Below are 16,110 nucleotides of genomic sequence, written 5' to 3'. Positions count from 1 at the left end.
TAATAATAATAATAATAATAATAATAATAAATTTTTTAATTTTACCAAACTATTGGAGAATTTAAATCTTGAACTAAATCTTACCAAACTATTATAAGATTTAGTGAGTTTTCTTAAAATGAATTTCATAAATGATTTTCAAATAAAATCTCATCAAACTATTGGGAGATCTGATCAAAGTAAAATCTTATTAAATTATTAGAATATTTTATTGATTGTTTCCTAAATAAAATATATTAATGAATCTGATAATAGAACCTTTTCAGAATAAGACACTAGTTTTAATAAATACTTATGAAATGAGAAAGTTATCTTAAATTGCTATCAAATTATTGGAGTAATTTTAAAACTAATTTTCAATAATTAAATTATTCAGTAAAAATACAAACACATTTTAAGGCCTGGATAACATGAAATCAAATTGGTATCATTCTTTGATAGGTGTTGTAAGGGTGTAATAACATTTTTCACATGTAATTGTACTTCTGGACTTAGATATAGTTTCATATACTAAAATATACCTTTTAAAGATATCTGAATTAAGTTTGTGATAAATTTAAAAAAAAAAAAACAGATTCAGTTAGGTAATTAATCATACTTAAATAAAAAAGATTGGTGATGACTCTTTAAAATTTATGTCTAACGATAAGTTCATAAATTTATACGTTATTACAACTATAACATTCAAATTTCAAATATTATTTTTTATGGTAATTTGAGGGTTTAGATTTCAAAGTTTTTATTACATAAATTATAAAAATAGTTAGAGAGAGAGAGTTTGTCTTTCATTTTTCCTCAATTGAATCAGATAGTAGAGCTAAATCATAAAAATAGTTAGAGAGAGAGAGTTTGTCTTTCATTTTTCCTCAATTGAATCAGATAGTAGAGCTAAATCATTAATGGAATATCAAATTAAACATATTGCACTTACTTTTATTGGGTATATTTTCATGTTTGTAGGTTTTCATTTTCTTATTTTTGCATGAACCTAAAGATTCTGAACTTGCATGTTAGCATATTTGCTGAAAATATGTTTAGCATATAGGCATATATTATGCCAATTTTTTTCCTTTCAAAAATCAAAATCAGCAACTTGAATAAGCTTTTTTTTTTATATTTTGATTTTAGGGTTGGAAGAATAAAGATTCAAATATAATTTTTTTAAAGAAAATATGTACAAATATCATGAATGAAATGCTTCAATTTTAGCATAGAATTGATAATTTCGTGAATGAAATGCTTAAAATATTTAAAAATATATTTTCAATTAAAATAAAATAAATTATTTAATAAGAAAATATTTTCACAAACGAGTTAGACAAAACTTGAAAATTTTTGTTAAAAATTTAAGCGAAATTAATAAAAAATCACTAGACCCATTTTTATATTAATTTCATGCAACCTAGTTATTTGATAAAATTCGAGATAGAAGAGAACTATCCTCGTATAATCCAAAACCACATTTGAAAAAAAGATCAAATTGTTCTTAATGTGCTTTTCTAAAGTCTTTGGAAGTTGGAACTAAAAACTTTGGGAAATTATAGGTAAGTTAAATCCAAATTAGAATAGGGAAATCCCATTCCAACCCAACTAACCAAAGAAACAAACATATCCAAAAGTTCCAAAATTTAGGTACGAACGAAACATACAGGCGTTTTTCCCATTCTGTTTCTTTTATCATCCTCCATTACCCACTCCCACTCTTTTCTGCTTGTATCGCTTTCACTCTGTCTCACTTCTAACTTCCATTTGTTTTCATTTTCTTTCCTTTTTTTTTTTAGTTTTATTTTTTTTCATTGGGGAAAAGTCAATGGAAAATCTGAATATGGCGTTAGTTTCTTCGTCTTCTTCTTCTTCTTCTCCTCCAAAGTTACTTCTATTAGGATACAATAATCCTTATTCTACTCTCAAAAACCCTACCAAAACCTTTGCTTTTCGAACTTCCAAGATTGCCCCTCGTCGTTCCCAAATTTCCATCTCGGCCCACGCTACTCCTCCCCGACGTCTCCCTAAAATTGGTAATATTTTTATTTTTTTTATTGTTTCGATTTTTAAAATTTTATAATTTGAATATTTTGTGTGTTAATGCAGTTTTGAAAAAGCCTGGAGATGAGAGGTTTGCGAGCATTTCTTCTTCAAGTAATCAACAAACTTCTTCAGTTGGAGTCAACCCTAATCCAATAATACCACCCCCTCCTCTCAAATGTAATTCATTCACCCTTTTGTTTTTCTTTTCTATTTATTTTGCTTTTGAAATGGAAAATAAATTGAACAATTAAAGCTTAAAATTGTTTTTTTTTTTTTGAGAACAAAACATTTGATTGAACAAAGTACTAGTAAACCATAGGTGGTGGTAGAATTTTGGCACTATACTTTGATTTGGTTGCAATTGCTATTGTAATTTTATTTTTGGTGATAATAATAAAAAGTAATAGGTAGACAGATTATTTTTTGTGTTTTATGAACATTTATTTATTTGCTTAGTCGTTTGTGCGTATATATTTTGTAGAGGGTCACCGTTCTTCTGGATTGGAGTAGGTGTTGGGCTCTCGGCACTTTTTACATGGGTGAGCACATTGATTAATTTTTTTGGATGATATTTTTAGTATTATTCTATTGATAATGGAAATGGTTTCTTTTTTATACATATTTTGATGATGTTGAGTGAAATGACAGGTAGCTTCAAGCTTAAAGGTGAGGGTTGCTCTCATATGAGGTATGATTGTATTGTTTTTGCCTGTAATCTGTATGATTGAATGTTTTGCTATAGTTTTGGAAGTAGAATTGGGTACTTCAATGAAGCAATGAAAAATGGTGATGGGTAAAAATCTATTTAGTCTGCATGCTTTGGATGTTTTCTACGAATTGAAGGTCTGGATTATGCTTCTTGTAGCATTTGAAGACAGAAATTCGCATGTGAGGGGAAATTTTAGATCGAATTGGCTATTGTATTGGCTAGTATTTTATCAATTTACTATGATAGGAAGTTAATGGCATTCATTAGTTTTTCAAGTTTCTCGTGTATCTCACATACTATCTTAAAGGTGCCTTCTTTTATCTGCCAAAGATATATATATATATATATTTTTTTTTTTTTTCTTTTGGATGGGCTATGTTAAGCCATGGTAAGAGTGTTTGACATTGTTCAAGAAGACTAAACAGTATGATACGAACTCGTCCACCATACCTAATTTAAAAAAAATTGTTTGGCCATTTACTTGATTGTAATTGTTATAAATTCTTTGAAATCCAAGAATCAAGGTTATAATGGATAGTGTTAGCTCAAAACAAGATTGGGGAATACAATATTTTGCCTAGAGGGCCCAGAGTTGACCTGAAAAATTGTGGTTTGATATATGTAAAAAGTTTCTCTTCATCCATCCTAGAGGAAGATGAACCCTGTGTGGGCCCCCAAGGGTGGGGGGGGGGGGTGCAATTTGGAGTTGACAACGGAGTTGTTGTTAATGGAAATTATGGGTCCTGGATATGAAATTTCCAGTCAACCCGTACGTAAAGAGCTAGTTGTATAATTTGTGCCTTTGTAATTTCCATCAGACCTCAGTTGAATGGTGTTGAGAACCTTACATCATGGCAGAAGCTTGTTTTGACATAACTGTTGCAAAGGCACGATCTTATGTCCCCCTTATTATGGCACCAAGAAAAATACCTATCAGTTTCCAAGTGTTGAAAATAATGGTATGATAAAAAAAATATTTTCCTATAGTGAGTTTCTTGTTGTCATAAAGAATCAAAGCCCTATCGAGGCTTGTTAGATATGTAACTCAACTCTCTTTCATGGGCCTTTGGTTTGTGGTTGAGTTGTGTCTTATTGTATCTAAATTAAGGTCCTTGTTTTTGGGTATACTTAACTTTCTTTATGTGCTTAAGATGACGTGAATGGCTAAAACTTTGACAGTGCAGCAGGTCATAATATATCTTTGTTATTTTGTTGCTTTATGATATTTACCTTCCCATTATTCAGAAATATGCAATGCAACAAGCTCTCAAAACCATGATGGGCTAGATGAATACTCAAAATAATTAATTTGGCAATGCTGCTTTTCCTTCGGGATCCCCGTTTCCATTTCCAGCACCTCCATCAGCAGGACCTGCCACATCCCGTTCTTCATCTTCTCAACCTGCAGTTACAGTTGATGTGCCTGCAACAAAAGTCGAAGCAACCCCTGTGACTGATACAGCTATTGAAGTGAAAAGTATGAAAAGTGAAACTGAAACAGCAGAGCCAAAGAAATATGGTAATATATAACTTTTATCTTCCATAAAATGTTCTATAATGTGCAACTCTTCCTTTTTGAGGTAAAAGGAACATTATAATTCATGTATATGAGACATTAGCAAAACTAACAGATATTTTTTCGTCCTTCCCCATAATAAGGGGTTTACTTTATATGTGAAACTATAAAACTGATCTCTAGTATCACCGGAATTTTCTAGTTCCTCAAATGATGGTTGTAGCAGTGATGTCAAGGTGCACTTCTTAGCGGTAGACAACAAAAGCGCCTTAGACCCTTTCGAGCGAGGTGCATTTGATCAGGCATGCTTTTTTGTAAGGCAGTAAACACAAAAAAAAGCTCACCTTATTGAAGTTCTCTTGCATTTATTTATTTTTTATTTTTATTTAATTTTCATTAACTTTACCTTTAATAGTAAAAAAGGGACAATATCAAACCTCTACTTCTCAATGTTTGAGTATTCAACAGCAAACTTGGGACTATAAGGAAATAGTGCATATTGGCCCAAAAAAGAAAAAAGAAAAAGAAATTTTGCATGTTTTGTAAGATAAAAGTGGAGCACTCTTTAGAGTTTATTAACAAAAGTATATATCTTAAGCTTATTTTATATACACACAGACATATACATATTGCGCCTTACTTCACTCAGGCGTGCACTATTTTTACACCTTATGCCTCAGGAAAAATAAGGGTTCTAACGCCTCGAGTGCACCTTGTGCCATTGACAAAACTGTGTTGTAGATTCAATTAACAACTAAATCATTCCAACTGCTGATGTTGTTCTTGAAATTGTTTTTCCAAGATTGATGCAGAGTTCACTTTGCAGGTTTTGTGGATGTTTCTCCCAAAGAAACTGTGCAGAAGAGTGCTTTTGAAGATGCGGCTGAGCTAAGTTCATCAAATAATGCTCACTTTCCCAAGGATGTAAGTTTTTGATTTTCCTCTTACTATGGAGCTGTGGTACCATGGATTATTTCTTTATTATTTAGAGTATCTATTTGGGGAATTAATATTTTTGAATATTGTATGAAGGTTTCTGATAATGGAGCTGCATCCAAGCAGGATGCTGGTGCTTTAGGGGGTTTCCAGACAAGCAGTATGTAAAAGGCAAGTTGTAACTGATCGAGTTTATGATTATTTGAAATGAAAGTGTGGCACATTTTGGTTTGTAGTTGGCTGTAATAATTTTCTGAAGAAAGGGATATAAAACATGGAGAGCTTTGTGTCAAGTGCAACACTTTTAACTCTTACAATCTTCACATTTTTTAAAATTTTACTGGGACTATGGGATGTACTAATTTGAACATGAAAAAAACAATTTTCCTTTTGAACATATTAGGGATCAATAATTATTACCTTAAGACAGATTAAGCCATTTGTATGTTAAAAGAAAGGAACATTAACAGGAGGCAGCGTAGGAATAAGGGAGTAAGGGTTTAAAATTACAAGATTTTTCATGTGTCCATAAGTATATAATTTTCTTAGTAATAATGCTATTTTGTTCAATATTAAGCTCTTTAGAAATTCATTTTGATGTATATATTGGCATAACTAAATGGTGTTTAAATAGTTTATTACCTCATTGATACAGATGAATTTCTGTTGCCTTCTTAATAGGGTGCCACTTTGTTTGCTTTATGATTAAAGATTATATATGGTGCCTCTTTGTTACTATTTTAGTTGTGTTCATGCATACCTATGCTTTAATCATTCATGTGCACATTTTGGGCATGCTGTCTAGTTTCTTTCATGTTCTCTTGAGTAATACCTAAGAAAGCATTGCATTGCATTTGCAGGAGGAGCAGGTTCCACCTTATCTGTGGATGCTTTAGAGAAAATGATGGAAGATACAACAGTGCAGAAGATGGTTTATCCATAATATTGCTTCTTTTCCTCAAATATCTTATCCTGATTTTTTTTACTGATGTCATTTGGTGTGCCCTAAGGGGTGGTGAAAGTTTATGCATCTGTCTCAATGTGCATTATATCATTCTTATTCTTTGGAATAGTGACAAAATGCAGGGTCTATAAAATTATAAAAGTTTCTGATTTATCTTTTCACATACAAAATGTATTAGGTATCTCAATTTTTTTGATGAATGAAGGTGGACTTATATTACAGCTTTTGTTATCATTTTAGTTAATGAATCCTGATTTTATGTCTCTACAATCTTTATTAACCTTTGACAACTCTGATTTATGTCCCTTAATGATCTTTATACCTATTTATACCATTTTCTTAATCCTAGTGTACTGGACTGTGAATGTTGCTGATCAAACTGAGTTGTCTTCTTCTTTTTTGTCTCTCATTTTTTTTTCTTTTTCCAGCAACAGTCCAATAATATTCAGACCTTAAGCCAGAAACCTCTTTCCACTAATGCAACCTTCATAATTTCTCCTAATTCATATGGACCTTGCTCATGATGTTAGTGATTGAAAGCTGGCATCAAATGTACCCATTAGTCGATTCTCCTTATCCTTGTGGCCTTGCACACAAAGTTAGTGATTGAGAGCTGACATCAGATCTACCTTATTAATGCTTTTGGAAAATGAGATCCAAGCAAGTTACTTTGAATGCAAAGCTTGTAGACTTTCATTAACTTTACGTACATGCACATTCATCAGGAAAAAGGTATAGTAATGAGTAAAGTTGGCTAAAAAAATCCCCCAAAAACTCATAAATTTTAAATTATAGTATGAAGTCTTTTTTGAATTTTCACATCTGGAAGTTGTTTTTCAATGTCCTTGTTGGAGAAACCTCAACCTAAACTCAAGTATGAAAATTAGAAAGTGGACTATTTGGAGGCCAGATGTGGTGTTTCTATATAAGAGAAGCCATCTAGTTTTGATTAGGTTGTTAGAACTTAGAAGACGGAGGGGGTGGGGTGTTTGGATGGGATCTGAAATATAGTGCTTTCCTCTAATATAAGGCCTTAGGTTGACTCCTAATAGCACCCCCTAAAAGCACACCCTAAAAAAGAATATCACCAGGTAAATTTTTTTATGTGTTCCGTTAAAAGCTTTTAAATCAGACTTTTTCTTTGTTCCCTTAGTAGTTGTTTGTCAGTAAACTGAATTAACCTTTCATTGCAACCTTTGTGTTACTATTGCCAAAGGAAAATTTAATCTTTTATTTATCCATACAGGTATTTGCCTGAGGAAATGAGGAACACTGATGTTTAAATGTAAGCCCACACTTTTGGTAACACTGCTTTCCTTCTCTGTTCTTTTCTTTTTGGGTGAGGAGGATGGGTGAGCGGGAATAAGGAAGGATAAGTTTTGTGGTCTCTGTAAACTTTATATGTTAAAAATGATGGTCTGTCTCTTGTCTGGTTGAATTTGATATTAGAGTTTTCAGCTTTTGCAAAGCTTTTTTAATGCTAAGAAATTAGTATCTGTATGCTTGCTATATTAAGAGTTTCAGTTTTAATTAATTTCTCCAAGTTTCTGCCTGCAAAAATTTGTTTCATTTCCCTGAAAAATTTGAATTATTTGTTTAGCAAACATGCTTTGTACATTTTATGCATAAGCAGTGCTGCAATTTTATGGTATTATTTTAATATGTGCCAATTTTCTTACTGTTGTAACAAAAAAAAAAAAATTTCCTACTTTTGTGCATATTTTTTTAACAGGGATGCCACAAAATCCTCAATACCGTCAACGACTGCAAGACATGCTGTAAGCTTTCTTCTGACTTTCTGCATTTTATTACTTTTAAAGGGTTTGTCTTCCTCTTGATTTGCAGTTGTTACAACCATTGTTTCCTTCAAAAAATTTACTATTTGTTTCTGATCTTGCTCTTGTCAAGCTATCCTGCTCGCTATTCTGTCTGGATTTTATTGATATATAATTCCTGGTCTTGCTCATCTTTGTATGAATATTTGACAGGCAGAGTTGGATTATATTGTGTTTATACTCCAATCTTAAAATGTTCTTGAATTCTTGTTACGGTTTTTCTCAAATGTTTATGTTAGTGCTTGAATGATAAGAAACTAAGAATATAATTATCAAAAGTTCACATGACTTGGGGAGAAAAACGAATTTTCATGACATTCTTATCTGCAAAATTAGCATTATCCTATAGCCAAATTGGTTATTTGAATAACTCGTAATATGTGTGGACGTCTCTCAATTTTTGTTATATTTTTTTATTCTGATGTCAGTCATTCACATACTTTATGCATTTATCGGATGCCAAGGCTTTAACTTTATCCTTTTCTATTTTCCTCAATTGTCATTAATTTTCAATTAATCAGGAAAACATAATATTTGGTGGTTCATTGATTCTTGAGAATTTGTTTATATTTTGCATTAAAAGAACCACAATCTACTCTGGTACTCTGCTGATTGAATCATAATTTGTCTATATTATCCCCTACCATTCTGCTTGAATTTTTTACTTTATGTTGGAAGGTAAGTGTTGTCATTGGTAGATGAAACTTATTAACTTGATGTGAACTGTTGTTGACCCCTATTAGCTTTATGGTTTGCTATTGCTTATTAATTTTCTTGTTATTTACATTTGCATCAGTTTACGGTGAATCTAGATGCTTATCTTTATGCCTTGATAATTCTTTTCAGAAATAATATGGGTGGAAGTACTGAATGGGACAATAGGATGATGGAGTCCTTGAAGAACTTTGATCTCAACAGTCCTGAGGTCCAGCAGCAATTTGGTAAGTCTGAGGCTTTAATGCTCGGATGTGGTCTGGTACCTGATGAAGGTTCTTAATATCTTCCTTTTCCCATTTGCCAGATCAGATTGGGCTTACACCTGAAGAAGTAATCTCCAAAATAACGGCCAATCCTGAAATTGCTATGGCATTCCAAAACCCTAGAGTTCAAGCAGCAATCATGGATGTATGTTTTATCTGGTTTATATGATGAATCCTTAAATATCTGTCTAGATGCCATGCATGCAGACTAAATCTTTAGCATTAATGTTCTTTACTATGTGCTGCTTTTGCAGTGTTCCCAAAACCCGCTGAGTATTGCAAAATATCAAAATGACAAGGAGGTAATATAGACCTTCTTTCTATTCACATTGTATGTTTATTATTTAAAATTTTATTGATGGGCTTAATGTTCATCACTTGGAGTTTTTTGCCTCTATCTGCCCTTTTAAGCAAATTTTTTGTTTCCTTAATGACTATATTTTCAGCATGTCTATGAGAAGTTTCAATTATTTTTAATTGATTGAAAATGGCTAAATTTATTTATCCAAAAAAAAAAGGCTAATTTTTCTTCAAAAATAGTTTTTTTTTTTTTACTTGTCTGCATGTTAGTGTATGCTTATGTGTGAGTTGGAATATTATGGGAATATTTCATGGGAGATAGTTTAGAAGGGATTAATTGGGAGCGTTAGTGTGTAATTTGTAATTGATTCTCTTTCCTTAGTATTGTCTATATAATGAAAGGCTAATTCAAGAGATTAGCAAGTTGTTCTCTAAAGCCTTAATTCTAATATGGTATCAGAGCGAGTAGTGCAACCCTAGCCGCTGCCACCCCTTTTTTTTCTCTTTCCCCAAAACCCTCTGCAATAGCCCCTACGTCGTCACCTAAGCCGTTGCTACTACAGACTTTGATCTTGCAGCCCTAAAGCTGCGTACTTAAAACTTTTCCTTCCTCTTCAGCAGTCTCTCATTAGTTGAAAGGGGCCTGCCCCCTTTATTCTCAAAGGCGGCAAGAAGAAGGGGTTGCAATCTCTTCTTGAATGATAGATTAAGGGAGACAAGTTCTTCTCAGTGTAGAGCGTGGTTGTAGAACTTGAGACAAAGTTCCCGGTTGTTGATTAGGGGTTGTGTTACTCGATTGAGGGATTACTGGTTGTGTTCTAAAGGAAGAAGGTTCTGTGGCCATGGCAAAGGAAGAGGCAACTGCATAGAAAGTGATAACTCAGTAGTTTATCATGGGCTTACGGTTGTTGGATGAGAAACTTGATGGCTCCAACTACTTATCATGGAGCAAGATTGCGTTGGTGAACTTGCGAGGTCTTGGAAAAGCTCTGTTTTTGACAAGTGACCTGCCAGCAAAAGAAAGATCGGAGTATGCAGTGTGGGAGCAAAGGACAATTGAGTACTTGGGCAATTATTCAACTCGATGGAACGACGAGTCAAAGTGATGTTCAATCAATACTTTACAAGTAAGGAACTTTGGGATGCTTTAAAAATTGTTTATGCAAATTCCGAAAATTGGCAAAGGATCTCATATGTTACCAGGGCATGGACTAGAACAGAGCAGTCCGATAGGAGCCTGAGGGAATATTTCGCTGCGTTGAAGGAGGTATATGACAAGTTTAATGAACTCGTGCCCTTGTCTACCGATCTGAAGACAAACCAGGAGCAACGAGAGGCTTTAGCTGTAGTGTTTTTCTTAGCAAGATTGAGGAAGGAGTACGCTAGTTAGTACTCAGATGTTAGTAGGCAAGATCCACTTACTTTGCTAGATGCTATAAGTGCCTGAGCAAGGTCACTTAGCATGATCCTCCATAGGAAGATAGGGCAGTATTTGTGGCCCCAGAGCCTGAAGGGCGAGCACCAAGCGGAGGATGTGGTGGACAAGGTAGAGGATGTGGAAGTGGTAGAGGAGACTCATGGTCCTGCTATCATTGTAGGCAGCAAGGACACTTACAGAATGTTTGTCTGTAGCTTCGGGGCAATTCTAGCCCACCAGCAGCATATGTGACTGATGTTGCGTTTCAGCCCCAATAGCAAGAGGGGAAAGGAGTTCAATTATCCTAGGATGAGTATGATAGGCTTATTCAAATGCTTCAGAATCAAACTTTGATCTCCTTTCCGACAGCAACTTTTATACAAGGTCAATTTACTGCATGCCTGGCTACTTTCTCTAGGACTTGGGTGAATGATTCAGGAGTTTCAGATCACATGATCAGTATTATATAGGTACTCTTTATTCAAATACTTCTATGATAGGAAAACATTCTGTTTTGGTTGCTAATGGAAACTCTATAGATATTACGGGAAGTGGTAAGGCTCGACCTATATCCACGTTACCTTTACATTCTGTGCTACATGTCCCTTCTTTTCCTTTTAACATACTTTCAGTTAGTTAGGTTACAAGAAATTTAAATTGTAGTGTTTCCTTCTTTCCTACGTATTATGTTTTTCAGGATCTATTAACGAAGTAGACTATTGGTAAGGGAAGGATCAAAGGAGGTCTTTCTGTGTTTGTTGACTTACAAAAGATATAGCTTAGATTAATGACATACTCAGGAGAATTGTCATCAGCTTATGAGTCTCATTCTCATTTTGGTCATCCATCTATGTCAACTTTACGAGCTACGTGTCCTAATTTATCATTTTTTAGTTTTGATTGTGAATTGTGCAAGTTTGTTAAATTGCACAGAGTATCCTATCGACCTCGATTTAATAAAAGAGAAGTTTCCTTTTGCTGTGATTCATTCTTATGTATGGGGGCCTTGTCCTATTATTTCAAAATCTGGTTATAGATACTTTGTGACAGTTATTGTTGATTGTTCACTAATTTGTTGGTTGTATTTGTTGCGAAGCCACTCTGAATTATTATTTGTCTTTGCTGACTTTCATGTAGAAATAGAGAATCAATTCAGTAAGTCTATCAATTTTACGGAGTGATAATTGGGGTGAGTATTTTTTTATAGAGTTTTTTCAATTCCTAAATGCAAAAGGTATTGTTCATCGGTCCTCGTGTATAGATATCCCATAGTAAAATGGGGTTGCTGAAAGGAAGAATCGTCATTTGTTGGAAGTGGCTAGAGCTCTTTTGTTTCAAATAAAGGTCCCTAAGGTGGTTAGGAGTGAAGCTGTCCTCACAGCATGCTATCTTGTAAATCATTTGCTTCCTTGGTTCTTGAAGGAAAAGTTCCTTTTCAAGTATTGTGTTATTTCCAATCTCCCTCAAGGTGTTTAGATGCACATGTTTTGTTCGTGACACTTGTTCAGGTCGCACTAAATTAGACATACATGCTGTTAAGTGTATCTTCCTAGGTTATTCACATGTCCAAAAAGGGTATCGATGCTACTCTCCAGACCTAGGTCATTTTATTATTTTGGCAAATGTCATGTTTCATGAGTCAGTTCCTTTTCCTTTAGTATTACAATCTCATCCATCACCTATCATATCAAAAGAAGAAAATTTTCTCATCTATTAGATACATAGTACACCGGTCAAAGCATCTCCTTCTGAGGCATGCCCAAATACTTGATTTGGTCATACGTACACTAGTAAGAGCTGTGTAGATTCGCCTACGGAAACTTCCCTTATTGAGACAGTCTTTCTGTCAATGGATCCACCTTGAGATACCATGTCTGAAGATGTACCGATTTCTCTGTGGAAAGGTATGTGAACTTGCAGAAATTTTCCTTTATACATGCCCTCGTACAAAGGACTTTCTGCTCAACTTCAGAGTTGTATTGTTACAATTGATGCTATTACTGTGCCGCATACTCTTCGTGATGCTTTTGTGGATTTAGGATGGCGTAACGCTATGGAGGATAAGATGATGGCCCTAGAGGCCAACCATACATGGGACTTGGTTTCCCTACCAGAAGGAAAGCAAGCTACTGGGTGCAAGTGGGTTTATACTACAAAATTGAATCTCGATGGTTCATTGGCTAGATTGAAGGCAAGACTAGTAGCAAAGGGATACTCGCGGACATATGGAGTAAATTATTTTGATACCTTTTCACCAGTGGCAAGGATGACATCTATTCGCCTATTTCTCAGTTTTGTTGCTATACATAAATGGGCATTACATCAGTTGGATGTGAAGATTGCTTTCCTACATGGTGGCTTGACTAAGGAGGTATATATGGAGCAACCATCGAGGTTTGTTGCTCAGGGGGAGTCTGGAAAGGTGTGCTGTTTGCGTAGGTCTTTGTATGGTCTGAAGCAATTTCCATGTGCATGGCTCAGCAAATTTAGTGCAGCTCTTGTTCAGTATGGCATGCAACAGAGTGAGAAGGATCATTCAGTATTTTAATATACGGCAGAGTTCTGGCCTTATATTGTTGGGAGTGTATGTAGATGATATCATCATCACTGGCAATGATAGTGTAGGGATTGACTGACTGAAGATGTATCTTAAGTCCCAGTTTGAGACCAAGGATCTTGGTTAATTGAAATATTTTGTGGATATTGAAGTGGCAAGATGTAAAAAGGGAATCTTTGTATCTCAGAGGAAGTATGTGTTGGATATTTTGAGAGATGCAGGCTTGTTCCATGCCAAGCCAAGTGACACATCGATGGATCTAGGTATCAAGCTTTCTCCAGAAGATGGCCCTTTACTTGATGATCCCACACCTTACAGGAGACTAGTGTGAAAACTGAATTACTTCACCATGACGAGACTTGATATATCTTTTTCAGTGTGTAAGTCAATTCATGGCAGCTCCCAAAGATACTCACCTCAGAGCAGCGATGCGCATCCTTTGATATTTGTTGAGAAATCTTGGAAAAGCAATACTTTACAGTTCTACCGGTGATAGCGGTATTTGAGCCTATGCAGATGCAGATTGGGCAGGCTCTCCTATAGATAGGAAGTCTACATCTGGTTATGCTATCTTCCTTGGAAGTAATCTGGTGTCTTGGAAGAGCAAGAAGCGGCAAGTAGTTGCTAGGTCTAGCACAGAAGCAAAGTATAGAGCCATGGCTTTGGTTACAACAGAGGTATTATAGATGATTTAATTCTTAGATGAAATTGGGCTTTCAGTTCGGACCTCTACAAAGTTATGGTCTGATAATCAGGCCACGATTCATATTGCTTCCAATCCAGTATTTCATGAAAGAACCAAGCATATAGAAGTTGATTGTGATTTCATTAGGGAAAAGTTGCAGAGTGGAACAATATTATTGAAGCATGTGCACGCAGGGGAACAACTAGCCGATATTCTTACGAATTCACTTCCAGGTGTTCAAGTTGACTATATATGTGGCAAGCTGAGCATGACTGATATATATGCTCCAGCTTGAGGGGGAGTGTTAGTGTATGCTTGTGTATGGGCTTTAATTCTAACATGACATAATTGTGTAGACATACATGTCTACATGCAAATGTATATATGGCTGTGATTTTGCTATTTCAATGAGCTTTTCACAAATGCAAGATTAAGATTCTATCTGTGACACATCATATCATTGTACTTTCGTGCCATTTTCTGGCTCTTGACCAGAGCAGATATTATCTTCAAACTTGATTTCTTGGTACGTCTTATTGTTGATAATTTGTTTCACAACATTTGTTTTTGCGTTTCAGGTTATTGATGTGCTCAACAAAATATCAGAACTCTTCCCTGGAGTTACAGGTTCACCTTGATTTTGGTAGTTCATTGAAGGTACTGCTTCTGGAGCATATTGTGCTCAATTTATTCAGATAGTTGAGGTTATCAGGTATGGCGTATTCAAGTCCAAGACTGAGCATTGATACTCAATCACTTGTTCTGAGTTTCAGAGTTTTGATTTTAGTATGAAAATGAGCATTACCGTTCATTTCTTCCAAATGTTCACCCTTTACTTTAATCTAGATGTTTCATTAGCTGTAGCCTTTATTTGAAGTTGAATGCTTACTTTCACAACTGGGCTTATACTGAAAATAACTGTAAATGGTGTCCTTTATAAGCAAGTTAGTGTTCCCCTCATGTTTCTCTCTTCGATCATTGACACTGCACGTTGAGATAGAGGCAATGCCTGCAGTATATGCTTTATAGATCAGCTTTGATTGAATAACTTACGGAAAATGACTTGAAAGACTATTAACTGGTTGCCCTTTTTCACAAGCAATCTTGTAAGTAATTTAATCAACTCTGGCAATAAGGTTGTCTTGGTGGTGCGTGTATCTTTCTGATTGCAATTTAAAATACAGTTTATTTGACTTACAAGTTAAGGGGATGTTAACATGATACCCAAGAATTTGCATTGCCATGCAAATGTAATAGTTGAAGAAAGCTCAGAAAGTTACAATCCTGCATGCCTCCAACTTGAATCTGTTTGCTGAAGCATTTCCATCCCTATATCTTTGCTGTCTAGAGTATATGTCGTTCATTTGCTGGAATTTTGCACTAATGGCAGAAGAACGATCAAGATGACACATCCGGTTTATAGTTTCTCATTGAGAGCCTAAACACGTGAAGTCTGAGCTTCACTCCAAGACTTTGATTCAATCAAATCTTTCACTCGCAATAAAAAGCTTTTGAACCCTATTTTTGCTTCCTCAAGTGTCTGCTCTGCTGCTACCGTTCTTAGGTCAAGTTCCTTTATCAATAGTGAAGAGCTATTGTTGCTACAACTCCTACCCTTCTCTTGATTTTCTCAGGCATTTCTTTCAAGTACTGAATCCTGCGTTTTCCATGGCTGGTTGTTTAGGTTTGTGAAGGGCATGGTGGGTTATACTCAGACCAGAATCGGTCTTAATGCAATCATTCCTTGGAACTATTCCTGGAAAAAGTACAAAAAAAAAAAGAAGTTGGATTGGACTAAAATTCTCATATTTGCCAGATTTGGAGAAAAATATTTCTAATAGATATAAGTTCTAAGATATTTTAAGACGAAATCTTGTGTAAGACCAGAAAATTGAAGAGAAATAAAATAAAACAGGTCAAGATCCATCTGTTCAGTTTGCAATTAAACTTTTATAATTTTTTTTATTACAGAATTACATTTATAATGGAATTATTTTGTTATCCATAAAAAAAATTACTTAGAACCATCGCGACAAATTTAAGAACAGATTGATATACACTTCCGGTAAAGTTCTGATTAAAAGAATATGCAATTATTATTTTTTTTTAATTACAAGTCCGCATGCATAAACACTGTTTCCTTTACATCATGAGAATGGAAATACATTTTTAAATAGTCCCTA

General features: G+C 34.6%; 1 protein-coding gene across 1 annotated transcript; it reads left to right on the top strand.

The window, feature by feature from the left end:
* Positions 1-1,825: 1,825 nt before the first annotated feature.
* Positions 1,826-14,887, top strand: LOC111306575 (protein TIC 40, chloroplastic-like). The gene is given in 12 exon segments (XM_089751127.1): positions 1,826-2,018; positions 2,092-2,205; positions 2,485-2,567; positions 2,677-2,694; positions 3,983-4,256; positions 5,080-5,177; positions 5,286-5,355; positions 7,886-7,931; positions 8,835-8,929; positions 9,010-9,113; positions 9,223-9,270; positions 14,506-14,887. Coding segments are annotated over 12 exon segments (1,203 nt in total). The 3' UTR covers positions 14,566-14,887.
* Positions 14,888-16,110: the final 1,223 nt, after the last annotated feature.

Source organism: Durio zibethinus, chromosome 21 (genome assembly GCF_047325235.1).
Source record: "Durio zibethinus cultivar Kanyao isolate XHJ-2024 chromosome 21, ASM4732523v1, whole genome shotgun sequence".
In the NCBI taxonomy this organism is placed as follows: Eukaryota; Viridiplantae; Streptophyta; class Magnoliopsida; order Malvales; family Malvaceae; genus Durio; species Durio zibethinus.
The sequence above is the reverse complement of the archived record's forward strand: the minus strand, read 5'-3'. Positions and strand labels throughout refer to the sequence as shown.